This window comes from Lissotriton helveticus, chromosome 4_1, assembly GCF_964261635.1.
Source record: "Lissotriton helveticus chromosome 4_1, aLisHel1.1, whole genome shotgun sequence".
Lineage (NCBI taxonomy): Eukaryota > Metazoa > Chordata > Amphibia > Caudata > Salamandridae > Lissotriton > Lissotriton helveticus.
The window spans coordinates 1,900,389,972-1,900,409,188 of record NC_136063.1 but is presented as its reverse complement, the minus strand read 5'-3'; the positions used below and the strand labels follow the sequence as shown (position 1 = coordinate 1,900,409,188).

At 45.9% G+C, this 19,217-nt stretch overlaps 1 protein-coding gene across 2 annotated transcripts in view; it reads right to left on the bottom strand.

The window, feature by feature from the left end:
• Positions 1-19,217, bottom strand: part of WDR44 (WD repeat domain 44) — a 543,349-nt gene that overhangs the window by 137,488 nt on the left and 386,644 nt on the right. For both annotated transcript variants that reach the window (XM_078688542.1, XM_078688543.1), the window contains one exon: positions 14,211-14,333. In XM_078688542.1, the coding sequence (XP_078544668.1) occupies positions 14,211-14,333 (123 nt within the window). The remainder of the gene's footprint in view (positions 1-14,210; positions 14,334-19,217) is intronic.

Here is a 19,217-nt window from a genome sequence, read left to right as displayed (position 1 = left end):
TTCTAGTTTATGCTTTACATTCATGAAGTGCGACACATAGAGCAAACAAGAGACTTTGGATGAACACTGAAAGAAATTCTCATGCTTCTGCTCCGAGACCCCTATCATGGGTCACGTTTTCTTTAAAATAAGGTTAAAAACTATTATATAGAGTGTGTGGGCAAACCTCTCTGGAAAGGGAGGAGCTGTAGACATTTCAGAGAGGGCATCTAACACAAACAGCCTGCACCAAGGTTTTTCTTTCTCACGATTTCATAATATTGTGGGAGCAACAGCAACTGAGGCCAAACCTGGACAGGCAGCTGACTGGAAAAATACAAACAATGAGAAGGAATATGTGTAGGTCATTTGGGAGCCACACATTTTGATGCTATTATGGACACTAACAAGGACTAGGAAAGAAGAAATTTCATCATCAAAGACTGTCGTGTAGTATGCTGCAAACGTTCATAATGCACAAGTTACTACATGTGTAACAATATATCTGTAAGAGACATTAGTTAGTGATAGATTCCTTACCATAGAATATTCCCCAGGCGTCAGACTAGATCCGGAAAGTTTTCTGCTTAGCAGTACCCCTGCGCGCCAGTAGATGGCGTCGTGCGGCTCCGCACCCGTCACTGGCGTCGTAAGCGCCGCGATGACGTCTTGAAGGGTACTTAGGTGCCACCCATGCGCGCTGATGTCAGTTCTGTACATGGCTCTCTGCGCCTAAACTGACCATTGGTGCATAACACTAGGGCCGTAAAAGGGGATGACCTTAACCCTAGTAATCAGTTCGCAGAAAGGGGAAGACGGGAGGGGCGGTAAGGAATCTATCACAAACTAATGTCTCTTACAGATATATTGTTACACAAGTAGTAACTTGTGCATCTGAAAGAGACACGTTAGAAAATAGATTCCTTACCTTAGAACAGATACCCCAGCAATACCAACCCCGGTGGTGGGTCTGCGAACAAGATTACACCAAAAAGTCACGGAGCACAGAACGGCAAAAGAAGCCGTCTCTCCGGACCCGACTGTCAAGGCAGTAGTGCTTGGTAAAAGTGCAGCGAGGCCCACATAGCTGCCTGACAAATGTCCTGCAAGGGAACGCCTCGTCGTAAGGCAGAAGTGGCTGCAGTTGCCCTGGTCGAATGGGCACGTAGCCCCAAAGGAGGCTCCTTCTTGGCCAAGGAGTAACATGCTTTGATGCACAGAACGACCCATCAGGAGATGGTCCGTTTGTGCACAGCCCGACCTTTTTTGGCGTCCACAGTAATGGAACAATTTTTTTTAAAATTTGGCTGAATGGCACAATTATCTAGTACGGTGACTAATTTCCTTGACAATAGGCAATCAATTAGATGGTATGTTAAGGCAGTGTTTATTTTGTAAAAGAATGAGTGCAGTTACAAAGCAATTAAAGGGTGGCGCATCAAATACCAAGGCTGCTAGCCTTAAATCCCCCTCATGCTCCTTAATTCACTACCACATACTCCCTGCCCCTTTATTTCACTCCTGCACATTTCTGCTTTCTCAGTCTTTCGGATTTGTGTTTTTTCATCTCTTGTGGTTGGCAAATATCAGATTCAGAAAAAAGGGTGCCAGTCCCCCTAAAATAAGTGCCGATGTCCCCCACTGGCACCCACAGGCTCAAGTAAAGCACTGAGTTAAGTAACAAAATTCTATGACTTCTGGAACCAAATCGCTAGTGCGAGGATTGGGATGGTAAATATGGCTGTTTTACATTGTTAGGCAGCCTGGCAATGCCCTGAGCTTGAATAGTGGTTGACCTCCTATTTCAAACACAAGTGAGTACTATACTTGTCTGGTCCATGATGGCCAGTCTAAGAATATTGACGTCTGATGCATTATCAGCACCAAGTCTGGTATCTTCCAAAAGGGGGGAAAGAGAATATGGAACTGTACCCGAGCAGTTTATCTACTAATCCCTCTGACTGGAGGTGTAGGAAACCTCAAAACAAAAGCATGGGCATTTTCTGTTTTGAAGCATGGGGAGTAGGTCTATATGTGTGGTGGTACTCTTTTGAAAGTATCGTTTGATAGGGATTCATTTTCCCCTCTTACAGGTTTTGAATGTGACTGCTGAGGAGGTCTGCAAAATCGTTGGCTACGCCTAGAAGTTGTTTTACAAGGAGATGTACTTTGTGTTTGAATTCCCCATGCCATAGTTGTGGAGCGATAGGAGATAGACCAAACAATTGTATCCCTTATTTTCAAACGTAGTACATGGTTGTCATGTTATCATTTTGAACGAGAACCGATTTTCGCAGCAGATGTTGTTAGAAAGCTTGTAGAACTTAAAATACTGATGTCAATTCTAACACATTGATGAGTAGAAACAGGTCTGTATTGGTGCATTTCCCCTTAACAGTGAAATGAGCATGATGTGCTTCGATGTTAAGACTTGTGTGAACAGGAAAGCTTCAAAGAGTAACCGTATCCTGAGATGTGTTCGTTTCACCAAAGTAGTTTGAGCTTTAAGGCCCAACACTAATTCTTCCCAGTCCCTGGGTGCTTGTGTCCCACTAGTATTCCAGACACACTTGCAACTGAATCATGCGTAGATGTGCATAGGGGACTAGCTCTTCGGATGACTCATCAAATCCAACAGCCTCATGCCCATTCTCACTGTCAAGAGATGTATGGAAAATTGGAATCAGTCTGTAAAATACATGTACTCTTTCCACAATTGAGAAAGCCTAGGCAAATTTAGGGATTATCACTGCTACCAGATAATTTTGGGTTTGGAGAAAATAAAGATATAACGTTTTAAGCTCTGATGGTGACCGTCTAACTAATGGATTTTGTACAATGCTTTCAGTGTAGGAGATAAGAATTGCTGAGCGGTTTGCCCTTTTAGAAAACAATCATTGAGATAATGGTAAGAAAATAATTTACTTACCTATAACTGTAGTTCTCCAATATTGGCATCTTTTATAGATACACATGCTTGAATCATTCCGCGTCGAACTTGGAATCCCAAGGTACCATAATAAAGCAGTCCATCACAATAACATAGCCTATAACGGCAATGAAAATTCACTTTCATAACCCATCCATCCATATCCTTTAAAAGGAACCGAAATCCAGCCATTAAGGCATCAGCACCCACTATAAAACTCCCTACAGAGGCTGAGTCCCTGAGATTTTTAAGTACTAGTGGGAAAGGTAATACCTTAACAAAAAGGGGAGCCTCTACTGGGGAGGAGAGTGGGTCACATGCGAATCAATGAAAGATGCCAATACTGGAGAAGAAAACAAGTTACTTACCTGTAACTACGGTTATCCAGTATTGGTATCTTTCATAGATTCACATGCCTGAATCATTCCCTGTCGCCGAGGCGGGAGTCCCACGGTAATTATATATACAAAAGCAGTGCCTTAGAATAATTTGTAGTAGGCTGACAAGACTATAGGCCCCAAAAGGCCAAAAATTTAGCAGCCTATCTACCTCATTATATGAAAAGAACTGAAAGTAGTTCCAACCAATCAGCTGTCAGCACCCTCTAGAACCTTCCCAGCAGAGGCAGTTCTCCTCAGATTTTCCCAGCACAAGTGAGAAGTATGTATCCCTAATAAAGAACTGTTCTGCCGGGGAGGAGGGTGGGTGCATGTGAATCTATGAAAGATACCAATACTGGATAACCGTAGTTACAGGTAAGTAACTTGTTTTCTTATCCAGTATTGGGGTATCTTTCATAGATTCACATGCCTGAATCAGAATAACAAGCAGTAAACCCATATCTGTCATTTGCGGAAGGTGGGAGACAAAGCGTAATTATATATATCCCCACTCATCCGGAAGGTTATAGAGCACTAGAAATGTAAATATACATAAATGCAGAAAACCTTCTAAAAAGTAAGAATTATATTCAGATAACATTTTTCATATTTAAACAGCATTTGACAAGCAAAATATTACAGTGTATTATGCATACTCTTATGTCATGAATAGAATATGAGAGACCTTTAAAAGTCTAACCTTAATGAAGAAGATGCTGCAGCACCGCTTGTCCCACTGCTGTATCATCTTGTGATGTTGATTGCAAGCAGTAATGCTTTGTAAAGGTATGGACACTCTTCCATGTCTCAGCTCGGCAAATGTCCGCCAGTGTGACTCCGGCAAATAATGCTGTTGACGCCGACATCATTCTGGTGGAATGTGCTTTTACCTTTCTGGCTAAAGGCTTGTTAGCTTTTTCGTGACAGAATTGTATTACTGAAGATAACCACCTGGCTATCGTTGCTTTCGTCACAGCTTGTCCCAGCGCAACTAGACCATAAGCAATAAATGACTGGTTAGATTCCTTATGTCTCTAGTTTTCTGAAGATAGAACTTTAGACAACGTTTCACATCCAGAGAGTGTAGAGCCTTTTCTGCCGGTGTGACAGGATCCGGGAAAAAAGTCTTTAACTTAACCGGCTGGTTTAAATGAAATTGAGGTGGTACTTTAGGAATGAATTTTGGATTTGTTCTCAAGGTGACATAATCCTTAGAGAAATGAAGGAAAGGTTCCGAAATGGTGAAAGCCTGAATCTCACTCATCCTCCGGGCTGAAGTGAGAGCTAGTAAAATAGCCACTTTCCAGGTTAAAATTTTTAGTTCAGCTCTATGAATAGGTTCGAAAGGCCTCCTCATTAACTGGGACAGGACAATATTGAGATCCCATTCAGGAGGTGGAAGTCGAATTGGAGGAAAGGCGCGAAACAACCCTTTCAGAAATTGCTTGATCAGTGAGGAAGAACATAGAGAAGGCTTGTTCGAGCTTCTTCTGAATCGGGATATGGCGGCAAGATGTACTTTGATAGAATAGAACACTAGACCTGCCTTGGCTAGTGAAAGCAAGTAAGGTAGGATATCTTCAGGTGGAGCTTGAAAAGGATGGATATTATTTGCTTCGCACCAACAACAGAAGCGTTTCCATTTGAAACGGTACGTTCTGATAGTACTCTGAGCACGGGCTTGAGATAGAATTGCTCTACAGTCTGCAGAAATCTTGAGATCTTTAAACTCTAGGAAGTCAGGAGTCCGGCGTGCAAGGCCAGCGATTGTGGATCCGGGTGCAGAATCTGACCTCCTTTCCTTGACAATATGGCAAGTGTCGTCTTGAGACGAATTGGAGGCTGTTGAGATAGCAGGAGCAGTTCCTGGAACCAGTACTGTCTCTGCCAGCGAGGAGCAATGGGGAGAAGAGTGCAATGTTCCCTCTTCATCTTTTGCAGAATCCTTGGTATTAACGGTATCGGGGGAAAAGCGTATGCATGGATTCCTGACCATCTCATGGACAGGGCATTTCCTCTTGACCCCCGTTGAGGAAATCTGCTGGCATAATACAGGCATTTGCTGTTCTGTTGCGTCGCAAACAGATCTAGAGTTGGTGTGCCCCATCTCTGAAAGATCTTGTTCACCTGTTCTTGTTCCAGCTCCCATTCGTGGCAACCTGCGAGGGATCTGCTGAGGTTGTCGGCTAGAGAGTTTTGAACCCCCTTTACATGCTCCGCTCTGAGGGTTATGCCATGCTGTATAACCCACTCCCACATCTCTTGAGCTTAGTGCGACAGAGATAAAGATCTCGTTCCCCCTTGCTTGTTGATGTAAAACATGAGGGTGGTATTGTCCGTACGCACCAGCACTGAAGAATTTGCAATTCTCGGAAGGAACGCTTGCAGAGAAAGGAAAATGGCTCTTAATTCGAGACTGTTGATGTGTTTCTGCCGATATTGATGAGACCATATGCCTTGAATCTGGAGGTCCTGGAGATGGCCTCCCCATCCTTCCATGGATGCATCCGTGGTCAGAATGAACTCCGGAAGGGTTTGAAGAAACGTTAGACCCGGAGACAGATTGCTTTCTTTTGACCACCATTGAAGAGCATGCTTCATTCTGGGTGTCACTTTTATGCGATCGTCGAAAGACCCTCCTATTTGTTGCCATTGTCGGTGCAACTCCTCTTGCAGTGGCCCCATCCTGAGTCTTGCGAAGGGAACTAGACTAATCGCTGAAGAGCACATCCCTAGAAGAGACGCATATGTTCGGACAGAAAGTGACTTTTTTGTTGAGATTTGCCTTGCCAGTTTTTGAAGTTTGTTCTGCCGTGCCGGAGACAAGAACGATTTGCACTGTTGGGTGTCCAGTGAAGCTCCCAGAAAGGTTAACACCTGTAGGGGTTGCAATTGCGATTTCTTTGCATTGAGAGTGAGGCCTAGATTTGAGAATAGACGAAGGGCGCTTCTGACCGCTTGTTTTGTGATCTGTTTCGATGGTCCTTTGAGCAGCCAATCGTCGAGATATGGGAAGATCTGCATCCCCTGGGACCTCAACGTTGCAGAGACTGGGGCCAAACATGTTGTGAATATTCTTGGTGCCGATTTCAGCCCGAATGGGAGCACCTTGAATTGAAAGTGGACGCCAGCCATTGTGAACCGTAGGTATTTGCGATGTTTGGGGTGTAAAGGAATATGGAAGTAAGCGTCTTCCAAGTCCAGAGAAGCCATAAAATCTCCTTCATTGAGACAATTGAGCACATCTGCCAATGTCACCATGCGAAGACTCTGTTTCTTCAAGAATTTGTTGAGTTTGCGCAGATCCAGAATCGGGCGCCACTCTCCATACTTTTTCTTTATAAGGAAGAAGAGAGAGTAGAATCCCCTTCCTTTCTGCAAGATTGGAACCTTCTCTATCGCATACTTCCAAAACATGTTTAAGGTCTCTTTGAACACTAAGTGAAGACGAGGGGGAGGGGGACCCTTGGGCGGGGTCGTAGGTGGTTTCTTTACGAACTCCAGAGTGTGTCCTCTTTCCACTAGGGTCGAGGACCCACTGGTCCGATGTGATGTTCCGCCATTGTTGGTAAAAGGCTGAGATCTTCGCGCCCACAGGGAGGGAAGGATTGTGGACTAGCGTCCGGCATAGCTCATTCACGTTTGTTTGATTCTCGTCCTTGATTATTTGATCTTAGTCTTCCTCCCTGATGAGAGAAATTGCTGGAGGAAGATTGCCTGTATGAATATTGGTAATACGGTTGTTTATACTGCGACTGGTATTGCCTATTATGTTGATTGTGGTAATTTCCTCTGGAAGAAAATCCACAACCTCTTGCTCCTCTAAAAGGACCTCTTTTATGTTGCAGAGTACCAAGCGATTTTGCGGTGTCTGTATCCGTCTTGATGGTTAGTAAGGCGTCATCAATGTGCTTACCGAAGAGCGAGTCCCCGTCGTAAGCCATATCGAGAATTATTGTTTGCACCTCAGGTCTGAAGGAGGTTGCTCTGAGCCAGCCCTTTCGTCTGAGCACCGACGCACCCGCTAACTGACGAAAGTTAGTGTTTACGATGTCTAGGGCGCAATCTATTATTTCTGAAGCCGCCCTCTCTCCTTCAAGCACTATTTTACGTACTTCTTGCTGACGATCTTCCGGTATCAATTCTATGAATTTAGATAGTTCTGACCACATCTGTCGGTCATAGCGGGCAAGAATCGAAAGAGCATTCGCTGCCTTGATGGAGGATGCAGCATTGGTGGAGAACTTCTTGCCTGATCTTCTTGCCTATTAGATTCAATCTCCTGCCCTCTTTGTCCGTTGGTGTTGAGATTGGAGTGGATGGATTTTTGGACCTCTGTTGAGCAGCTTGGGATATTACAGTTCGGACGTGGGTGGCCCACCAAACAAGATGGAGTGTCTGGCGGTGCTCTATACTTTTTCTCAATACGAGGAAGGCCTGCCGGGAATGAAGCAGGTATGGCCCTGGTGATCTTCCTATACCCCTCTTTAAAGTCGTGCAAAAAACATTCCGACTGCTCAATAGTAACTGGTAGTTCAAATCTTGTAGCTGCCCTTTGCATGATATTGTGAAAGCCGCCAATGTCATCCGGCGGAGAATCAGAGGGTTGCAGCAAAGGAGGGGAAGGCATGGGTATTACATAGTCATCCCACGGATCCGCAGGTGTGTTGTCATGAGGCAACTTGCCTTCTTTTCTTCCATCTTCATCCGAAGAGGAAGTATCCCGATCCTCTTGTGGTGTGGGTTCGGCAGTGTGTCTTGGCGACAATGGAGGCTGCGGTGGTGGTGGCGTAGGTACGTCCGCTGGTACCGGAGGTACAATTGGCGTGGACGGTGTAGGTGGGAACCTTTGGCGATAGTCTGCCAACATGGCCTGTAAGTCCTGTATCAACGAAGGAGGAAGATGACTTGACTCCTCCGAACGTGGAGCTCTGTATGGTTGTCTATAGAAAGGTGTAGACAAATCCTCTTGGTAGTAATGCTCCTGTATATCTTCCTCTTCATCCTCATACTGACGTTTTATTTGTAATTCGGATGGATGGCGTGCAATCCCAAAGGGACCATCATCATATCCATCATCCTCATCAGATTCCTTTTCTTCCACATACGTTTCTAAAATCTGCGATGGTAGCAGTGGAGAAATATTGAAGTAGTCTTGCCTATGATAGGTTTTTATCTGAAAATGAGTATATGCTATAGGTGAGGCATGAGACACCTGAGGTAGAGAAGGCCAGGGTCTTGCAGGCGGAGTCTTAGTGATGACTGGACTCTTTGCTGGAATGGCCGTCGACGAGCTCGTCATCGACGGACTCGTCGTCGATGGGATTGTCGTCGACGGTGGTACTGTAGATGGATTTGTCGTAGACGGGGCAGTCGTCGACGGGGCCGTCGTCGATGGAATCTTCGTCGACGAGGCTGTCGTCGATGGGCTCTTCTTAGATGTTCCAGTCGTCAACGGGCTCTTCGTCGATGATGATTTTGATGTCGACGGGGCTTTTGTCGAGGATGACTTCGTCGACGATGGAACGGTCGATGGAATGGTCGTCGACGATGATTTTGAAGAGATTAAAGAAATATCCTTAGCCCCTGGGACAACTGTACGATTATTCCCATATGTTATTAGCAGTTGGTCTGTTTATCTGAACTGTTTGGTGCAGTGCACATAACATTTTAGACATCTTTTAAAGTTAAATGTATGCAGAGATCTTTCCGCTGCTGACTGAGTATTTTGAAGAAAAAAAAAAAGTCCGTCATATTACAGGCTTATTAAGATGAAAATCCGAAGGGACTTTGGAGATAAAATTTGGATTGGTTCTGAGCATCACAGAGTTGTCTGTGAAGCACAAGAAAGGATCCTTAATTATAAATTCTTGTATTTCACTAACCCTTCTGGCTGATGTTAAAGCAAGCAGTAATGCTACTTTCCATGCCAGGAAGTTGAGATCCACTTTGTGTTTGGTTAAAATGGACTCGTCGTTAACTGTGTAAGCACTACATTAAGCTGACAGGCAGAGGAGGAGCTCTTGTTGAAGGAAAAACCCTGAACAGTCTTTTAAGGAATTGCTTAATAATCCTGCTAGACCATAAAGAGACTAAGTTTAAAGAGTGTTTATATCTCAATAGTGCAGCAAGGTGTAATTTAATTGTTGCATGACGCAATCATGATTTTGCCAATAACGGACACACAACTCAAGAAGGAGATCCAGACCAACTTTCTGAAAATTATACTGTTTAGATTTTATTTTTTAGACCAAAGTCTTTGCCTTACAGTAATTACGGTTTCATTAAAAATACTGTTCAGGTTTCAAACGTTTCACAGTGCAAATTTCATAGCAGTTCAATATTCACATGTGGAGTTCTATGGTAGCAGATAGTCTTTTCACCCTTGGATTGAGGTTTGGGGACTTAAGACAACTGGGCTTGCCCAGGGGCTCTCTGAAGGTTTAATGACACCCAATTCCAGCATCTTGATGACTTCTGATAATTTCAGTGACAACATCCAAGTTGGTTACCTGTACATGTTGTTTTTGACAGGTAGGCTGTGACTAGTGTCCACATCATGGGTACACCAGCTAGTCTGACCAGGGGTCAGAGAAAATAGCTCAGCATACTAACTTAAGACTAGCTTGCAGTGAGCTTGCTGTTAGGCATTGAGAGTGTCTGAAAAGACCACTCCATCCACAGGCCCATATTGGGGATATTGGGGATTGAGAGGAGTTCCGGGAGAGGTTCAATTTGATTTTCCTGTCCCTCATCTGTAACCATCAGCATGGTCATGTCAGCTTTGCCGTAATAAGACTTTAGGCGGTTGACATGTATCACCCTTTTGGGGTGTTTGCAACTGCCAAGGTCCACCAGATAGGTGACCTCCCCTTTTCTTTCAAGGACAGGGTAGGGCCCACTCCACTTGTCTTGGAGGGCCCTAGGGTCCACATGCTCCAATACCATTACGTTCTGCCTTGGTTTTAATTCTACCAGAGAAGCCTTTTGGCCATACCACTGCTTTTGCAGTTCTTGGCTGGCCTTAAGGTTTTGGCTTAGTTTCTCCATGTACTCGGACATCCTGGAACGAAAGCCAAGCACATAGTCCACTATGTCTTGTTTTGGCTCTTAGAGAGGTTTTTCCCCAACCTTCTCCCAACAGACTCAGGAGACCTCTAACAGAGTGCCCAAACAAAAGTGCAAAGGGTGAAAACCCTACTGTCTTCTGTGGCACTTCGCTTTATACAAAAAGCAGGCATGGAATTAGGGCATCCCATCTCCTTCACTCCTTCATTCCCACCAATCATCCCTTTCATTGGCTGGTTGAATCTTTCCACCAGGGCATTGGTTTGTGGGTGATAGGGTGTGGTGAATTTGTAGTTCACTCCAACCTCATCCCACATGTGTTTTAGGTATGCAGACATGAGGTTTGTACCTCTGTGTGACCACCTCCATTGAGAAAGCAACCCTGGTAAAGGATGGGTTGTGCCACCACTGGGGAAGTGGTGGCTCTTAGTTGAATAGCTTCAGGATACCTGGTGGAATGATCCACTACCACCAGAATATATTTGTTTCCTGAGGCTGTTGGAGGGTCCAGGGGCCAACAATGTCGACCCCTACCCTTTCAAAGGGTACCCCAACCACTGGAAGTTGAATTTAGGGGGCCATTCGGTGGCCACCTGCCTAGCCTCTGGCTTGGCTGGTGACACAGGACTGACAAAAGTCCTTAACCTTCTGAGACATCCATAGCCAGGAAAAGTGGTTGAGTAACCTATTCCAAGTTTTATCCTGGCCAAGGTGCCCAGTTAAGGGGATATCATGGGCCAAAGTAAGGAGGAACTCTCTAAATCTCTGAGGCACTACCACTCTCCTGGTTGAACCAGGTGTGGGGTCTCTGGCCTCAGTGTATATAGGAGCCCATCCTCCCAATAGACCCTGTGGGTACCATTGCTATCACTCTTTTCTTGTGCAGCAGCTTGCTACCTCAGGCTTTCAAGAGTAGGACATGTGTCATGTCCCTGGCACAGATGCATCCTAGGCCCCCCTGGGCTCAAGAGATTTGCCTGGTAAGGCCTAATCTCTTCTCAGGCACAGTTCCCTCTGAGAAAACCAATTCCTCTTCTTGGGAAGAAGGGTTCCTACTTGGAATCTGTTAAGGAGCTGGTACCCTAGTCCTCTTGACTTTTCTTATGGAGGGCTGGTCCATTCTTCCAGGATCCACCTCTCCATTTTTACTCAGAACTCTGCTCTGTGCTCTGGTTGTAACACAACCCCATCCTGATAGACCAACCATGCTGGCATGGGTCCTCAGTTCGACCTCAGTCCAAGGCGAAGTCTCCAAGTCTTTTCCAAGCAGACAACCTATAGGAGCATCAGGGGACGAACCCCCTTTTTTAATCCAACTACTCCCACCCAGTCCAAAGTGACCATAGCCATGGAATGGGCTTTGGTGACCTTGTTAGTATTGGTGATTGGATGGGACCTTCCAATCAGGTACTGATCTGAGTGAAGTGGCTGCAGGGCCACAATTGTGACACTAGCCCCAGTATCCCTCAAGGCCTCTATCCTGGACCCATTAATCTTGGGTAACCGCCTGTATTTTTTTCATATTATCTGGCCAGGCAGCACAGACACTCTATGTCTCTCTCAAAGACTAATGTTGTCATGATCAGGCCGCACATGGGATCCTATCTGGATGTTAGCAAATGCAGGTGGACTAGAGGCATTTTTCTTTGTTATACAACTAAGATCTCCAGCTCAGTGTTCTAGTGCTTTACAATCATGACATCAAGCCTTGTTGGGATCCCAGTTCTTACCCTGGTACCCACTCTTAAGACTGTGTAAAGACTATGGGCCCACCCTCCTGAGCAGGTTTTTGTGGGCCTGTAGAAGACTCTTGATTATTTTTATGGTTACCCCAGTTCTATTTGAGGGGGGGGGGGGCTTTTTGGACTCTTTCCTTGGTCTCCCCTTTCAGTGTTAGTTTTGGTGACCTTGTCTTGACCCATTGGTCTGCCTTCTTTCCCAATTCTTGAGGAGAAAGTGGACCTAGATCTACCAGGAATTTATGTAGTTTCTCTGGGTGACATTTATTTAAAAGGTGGCAAATTATACAGCCCCTAATTATCTTGTACATTGTTAGCACTCAATTAACCTCCCAGTGTTTTTACAGAGTAATCTACAAAATGTACCCAGGATTGGCCTTGGGTTTTCACGCCCTCCCTGAACTTGATCCTATATTCCTTAGTGCTGAATCCAAAGCCCTCAATCAGGATACCCTTCATGAGGTCATAGGATGTAGTATCCTTCTCATTGAGTGTCGAGTCTATCCCTGCACTTTTCTGAGAACATTTACCACAGGATCACACTCCATAGCTTTATGTGCCTTCGGACAGATTGCTGGCTTTAGTCAACCAGGTTAGAGCTTCTGTCATGCCTTCAGTGATCTTTACCAGATCGGCAAATTATCTCTCCGTCTGAATTTATTGCTTGTCTAATTACTCGTGTAGAGGTCTCATTTTCAGAAGGTAGAACGGGACTAGAGATATGTCAGAAGACATACTGAAATACACCTTCTTTAAAAAAGTCTGAGGGCATAAGATTGTAAACTATGTGATGAAGGGCTGGTTGACTAGGCCGTGTGTATTACCCTAAGTATACTCTTGTGATGGTTTGTCACAATATAGATTGATGAATATTCTTTTTTGCCTTGAGTCCTGGATATCTGTTTTTGTAGATGTGCTTTGAATGTCTTCCTCTGTTTATTTCCCCTACGGTTGAGCAGTATATGGCCAAAAAGGGAGTTCCTTTGTAAACAGCCTTTGAAGGCCAGTCAGCATTCAGAAATGAATGTATGTTTAGGGATTAACCTTCCTTATGCTTCAATGTAGGCTTTCGGATTTATTCAGGTCTCTGGAATAGAAACTTGGAATGAGTCTGTTTGGATCCTGTAAATTGTAGTGCGTGTTGAGAGAGACCATCATGTGGAGCAGCACACGTTTTTAGATCTGCAGTGAAATTTCTGTACCTCTGTGGTCTTCTTCGGTCTGATAACCAAATCATGTTCAGATCACTCCTCCGGAAAATAAGCCAGTAATTCTGTAATTCTGTACAACCTAAGGCATCTCCTGGCACAAGACATATTCTGTGGCTTCCTATAATAAAGTCAGTGTACACAAAACATTTCTTGAAAATCACCTGGCATTCATCTTTTATCTAGAATTCGTAGTGGATTAAATAGCTCCTAAACTCATGCTTGCATACATTTAAAAATGTATATTTTTTATTCATCTCCAATTTCTATTCGTTAGATGTTTCATTATCAAGTGATACATGGTTGGTACACAATGACCATATCTCTAGAGATGTCTCTAGGTATTGTTGGTTTTTGAACAATTATAAAGTGTATACATTACTGAGAGTGAAAGCCTGATGTATATTTAGTTACACTTTTCTCATTTCCCCTAACTTGCTTTCACTATATTGTATTTCAATGATTATTAGTATATTTGGTAAATACTTGAGCAAGCTACCTACATTACCCCTAACTGAAATCTGAATTGTGACAACTTTTCACCAAAGTATAGTTTTCGGGATTTCCAAAGGGTTTCACTGAAATACTTTCTTCCCTCACAATGTTTCTCCTGGAGAGAGAAGCGCTGACAGAATTGCGAGAGGACGGACATGTTTGTTTGGGCCACAGAAATGAGCCAGTCACTGATTGGAATTTTTCTTGGGCTCCCTGCAGTTCACTATGTCAATTTCTCATATGCACATGGAATTAAAGTACAAAGTATCAACACCAGTCATTGCACAGCCTATGTAGACAGCACTATTTAATACAATGTAATGCCACAAAAATCACATCTAACAGTTGCAGGCTGGGATAATATTTTTAACGAATTGGAGGCAGCTCTGCTGATAAACATAGCAGTACTCACTCTTGGATGAAAAGCTATTGCAGTGACAAAGTCTATATGCTGAAAGCAACATAGACATTCTCTTCTCGATATGTGCCACAGTCGTACTGTCTTGTCCATAGAAGAAGAAAGTAAAAAGTAATTCTGTAGGACAGAAAAGTATGGAATTGTAAACATCTTTGTAAATTGACAATATCAAAAGCACTTCTCACTGTGGTAACTTTCACTATTTCATCTGAAACACATTTTTAAAAAACAAAGATTTAATCTTAATGTATTAATTTCTTTGCAGTGTTACAGAGCTTTCTTCAGTATAAATCATTAATAAAAATCCTTTGATACTAAAAGATGCCTTTTACAAGCGTTCCCAATGTTATACCTTGCGTAAACCAGTGTGGTGTTTGGGCTATACAGAACATGGTCTCTTGATCTGTAATATCGTCACCACTCCAACGACCCAAAAATAGCTAGTGGCATTGTAAATGGCAATGCATTTTATTCATGTGTTTTGCAAACCAACACATTTAAAAGGCATTGTATTTCTAACGCCAATAGCTGAAAATCTATCAAATACAAGACCACTTTAAGGGTGGCTGTACCCTTTACTTTAGATGCTGCTCGGCGTATTCACATTACAGCGTGCCGTGTCTAAAGAAAGGGGCACCGCCACCATCTAAGTGAAAGCATGGCATGGGGTGCTTTTACAAACAAACATTTGTTTGCCAAGTTCACAAATAACGGTTTGGGTTTCGCCTGCCGAAGGCTGCGCTCTGCGCAGCTTTTCGGCGCAGGCGAAATCCATTGATTACAATAAGGACTTCAGGAACGTCCCCCGGCTCCCATTGGCTAGGTCCATAAATGCAGCCTAGCCATTGGGAGCCGGATCTGTCCGTCAAGGCCGGACCAGATTCGGGGGCGTTCCCGCGATTTTTTCGCTCTCCACCCACTTCTGATCGTCATCGCGGCGGTGGGTGTGTTTTTTTTTTTTTTTTTTGACGCCATGTTTTGTTCATTTGCCGGATCAATGTCCAGGTGAGTGCGCCCCCTCCCGCTGTCCGTGTGCCCGCCCGCCCCCCTCCCACTGTCCGTGTGCCCGCCCGCCCCCCCTCCCGCTGTCCGTGTGACCAGTTTAAAGAGACCTAGAAAAAAACGATTCCCCACCCCCCCTCCCGCTGTCCGTGTGACCAGTTTAAAGAGACCTAGAAAAAAAACGATTCCCCGCCCCCCTCCCGCTGTCCGTGTTATTAGTTGTTACAATTGTACATGTGCCTGCGCTGAGTCACCTTTCTGACCCGAACATTTTTGTTGTCCGTGGGGTTGCAGCGTGTCCGAGGGGGTTTCTTGTTCTGGCATGTTTACGTTTCGAAAAAGTCTAGCCAGGCTATAGCCTTGCCGATCTGCTCTCAACAGCGTTTTAACCAGGCAGCCATATTTAAATAATGTACCTCCTTCTTAGCCGTTTTAGAATATCAGCACTCGGCCCGCGTGTGTTGTGTAAACGGCAAAGGTATGGCCGGCATGCTGTTCTCTCTCCTCCAAAGAGCACTGTTTGTTTTGGCAATAGCGGGCCGTTGGTTGCACTCCCCGGGCGGCCTCCATCCCTTTAACCTGGCGGGAGCGGGCCAGGGAATCTGCCCATTGTCGGCCTGCATTCACCTGTCTGTCGGGCCAACTGACAAATGGGGTATTTATGTTCAGCATTCCAGACTCCTGTCCTCTCTTAGATAACCCCCCAGAACCCTGCCGCGCCTCCTGCCCAGCTCACGCTACCAATATCCATCCCTCTCTCTAGCAGTGCAGCTAATCACGCGCACCCCACTACCATCTCCCCCCCCCCCGAAAACTTTTTCCGCCCCTATACCGCCCTCCCCCCGAAATTTGGCTCTAGTTGTCCGCCTTTAAGTAACTAAATGTACCTACATTTTTACTTGGCTATTTGTCTGTCTGCGTGCCGGTCTGTCAGTTCACTGGCCTCTCTCTATATGTCGGCCAGACACTCCCCTCACCCCCGTGAATGCTTGTCTCGCTGTCCGCCAATTTGTCAAATCGCCTGTCTGCCAGTCACTCGGTCATCCTTCTCATGGGCGGCCTGTTTCGATGCTTGCAGGACTGTTTGCTTATGTTATAATTTTGATGGGCAGTTTACGGACCTGTTGGTAGTGCGCAAAGAAAGCCTGATCACAGTTAGATGTTTAGGAGGGAGGCGGCATGAAAAGCTGAAGAAGCCAAAATAAATCACTACGAGGGAGAGCTGGTGCCCGAAGCACTCCTGCCCCAAGGCGGCTCCGGAGAGCCCAGTGCACCCGCCGGCGGTGAGTGCTGCCTGCATGCATACGTGCCTCGTCTGCGCTCTGCTGGGGGTTGCCTGCGCGCACTTCTGGGGAAGAGGAGGGGAGTGCCTGCATGCATTCTCTACTTCTGTGCGCCGATGGGGGTGTGAGCCTGCATGCTTGCCTCGTCTCCGTGCTGCTGGGGGGGGGGGGGGGGGGTGCCTGAGTGCACTTGTGGGGGAGGGGAGGGTGCCTGCGTGCAGTACCTCTGTGCACTGCTGAGGTGTGTCTGCATGCTTGCCTTATCTCCGCTCTGCATGCATGCCTCGTCTCCGCTCTGCTGGGAGGTGCCAGCGTGCACTTCTGGGGGTGAGCCTGCGTGCATGCTCTACTTCTGTGCACTGCTGGGGGTGTGCGCCTGCATGCATTCCTCGTCTCTGCTCTGCTGCGGGGGTGCCAGCGTGCACTTCTTATGGGGGGGTTTGTGCATTTCGGGGGGGTGAGCCTGCGTCAGCAAGCACTACCTATGTGCGCTCTTAGGATATGTGTATGCCTGCCTGCTCTGCCGCTGTGAACTGCTGGGGGCGGTTGTGTCTGCATGCTGTACTTTTGTGTACTGCTGTGGGTGTACACCTGCATGCTGTACCTCTGTGTACTGCTGTGGGTGTATGCCTGCATGCTGTACGCCTGTACCTCTGTGCACTGCTGGGGGTGTACACCTGCATGCCGTACCTCTGTGCACTGCTAAAGATGCGTGCCTGCAAGCACTACTTATGTGCGCTGGTGGGAGTGTGTACCTGTCTGTTCTGCCGCTGTGAAATGCTGGGGTGTGTCTCTGCCTGCTCTGCCATTGTGAACTTTGGGAGTGTGCGCATATCCGCCCTGTTTCTGCGACCTTCTAGGAGCGTGCCTGTCTGTTCTATATCTGTAAAATGATGGGCGCGAAGCTGCTTGCTCTACTTACATGTACTGCTGTGAGGATTACCTGCCTGCTGTATCTCCGTGATTTGTTGAAACGAGTGCCTCTCTGTTCTACCTATGCGACCGGCTGGGAGGTGTGTTTGCCTGTTCTATATCGGGACTCCTAGGAGACCTGCCTAATTGCTCAGATATCTGCCTGCCTGCTCTATCTCTGTGAACTAATGGCATGGGAGGCTAGTCTGTCTTGTTTCCTGATGGACACTGTTTCTGTACCTCAAGGGCCGAGTACATCCCGATGTGCTGCAAAATAAGTTTGAATCCCAGCTGTGGTGCAAATTGTGTACTAAGGGGTTGTGTGCGTGCCTGGGCGTGTGTGCGCATCTGTGTGTGTTTGCCTGTGTATTTGAAAGCATCTTTGTATGTGTGTGTGTGTTTGCCTGTGTATGTGAAAGCATCTGAGTCTGGGGATGTGTGCGTCCCTATGTGTCTGTGCCTATATATGTGTACGCATCTGAGTGTGTGCGCGTGCTCTGCTCACCTACCCAAGTGAAGATTTCAACCTGCCTCAACTCTCCCGGGATATAGCCCCCTGTCTTGTGGATATTAAACTAAAGGTACGCCATGCAGCGCTGGAGGCATTTGCTGTGCTGGCCTCGTCCATGGGTTCAGATATAGCCAGCCTCTTCAAGGCCGTGGATATTGTGGAACTTAATGAGGAGGGGGATGGAGTGATGCATGCAGTCCAGGCAAGGCTAGCCAGAAAAACCCTTCCCAAACTTGATGCACAAGGTCTAATAGACTATGCCACCCTTCTATCTACCTCTGCTCATGGAAGAGGTGCTCACATTCTTCCAGGAGCGGGCTCAGACTGGCTTCTGTCAGGATGTAGGACTCAGAGTGCGCACACTCCCAGCGGTGACTGTGCCCTCAGGCGTCATGGATCCTACAATGACCTACTGCTTCTGACTGATCCCACCGTTGGTGCCAGGAGGGTGTTAAGCGCAGGTAAAGGGAAAAACAAACTGCTTTGGGAGAATGATTCCGCTCCAGTAGTGGGAGTTCAAGCAAAGGATTCCCAATATGCCAAGGAGCTCCAACAGGTAACTGTGATTTCTTTCATGAGTGTGTGTGTGTGTGGCTGGCTCTGGGTGTGTGTGTGTGTGTGGCTGGCTCTGGGTGTGTGTGTGTGGCTCTGAGTGTGTGTGTGTGGTAGTAATTGCTGTCAGCTGAGCGCGTCCGTAGGGTACAATAGGTCTTACATTTGCAAGAGATTAAGCTAATGGCAATGTAAATGACAATGCCATTTATTTATCTGTTTTCAAAACCAACACATAAATAAAAATGTTGTCATTTACAATGCCAATAGATCTAACTTTTCCAAAGGCGAAACCATTGCATTGTAAATGCTTGTCTTTTGTTGTAAAGGCGCCCCCTGCTGTGCTTTCACTTTAATGGCAGCAGCGACCCTTTGTTTAGACGTGGCTCGCTGTAACCTGAATACGGCAAGCAACGTCTAAAAAAGGGGCGTGGCCACTCAAAGTAAAAGCATGTTTAGGGGCTTTTTCACTGATGAAAAAAAAACAAAAAAAGGTTTCGTAGCATGGCCGCTAAAGTTATAGGCGTTGCAGTAACAGCGGACCGCACTGGCAAATTAAATAAAGAAGCGCAGCGGCTATACTTGAGGCAGACCGCGCTGCCAAAGTAAATACATAAATAGGCGCGCTGCTATAGTTAAAGCGGACCACAATTACTAATTAAAATGTAAAAGTGGGCGGCATGCTGCCTTGTAGGAAAGCACATCGAGGGTGGAATGGAGGAAAGTCATTAAAGAAAATAG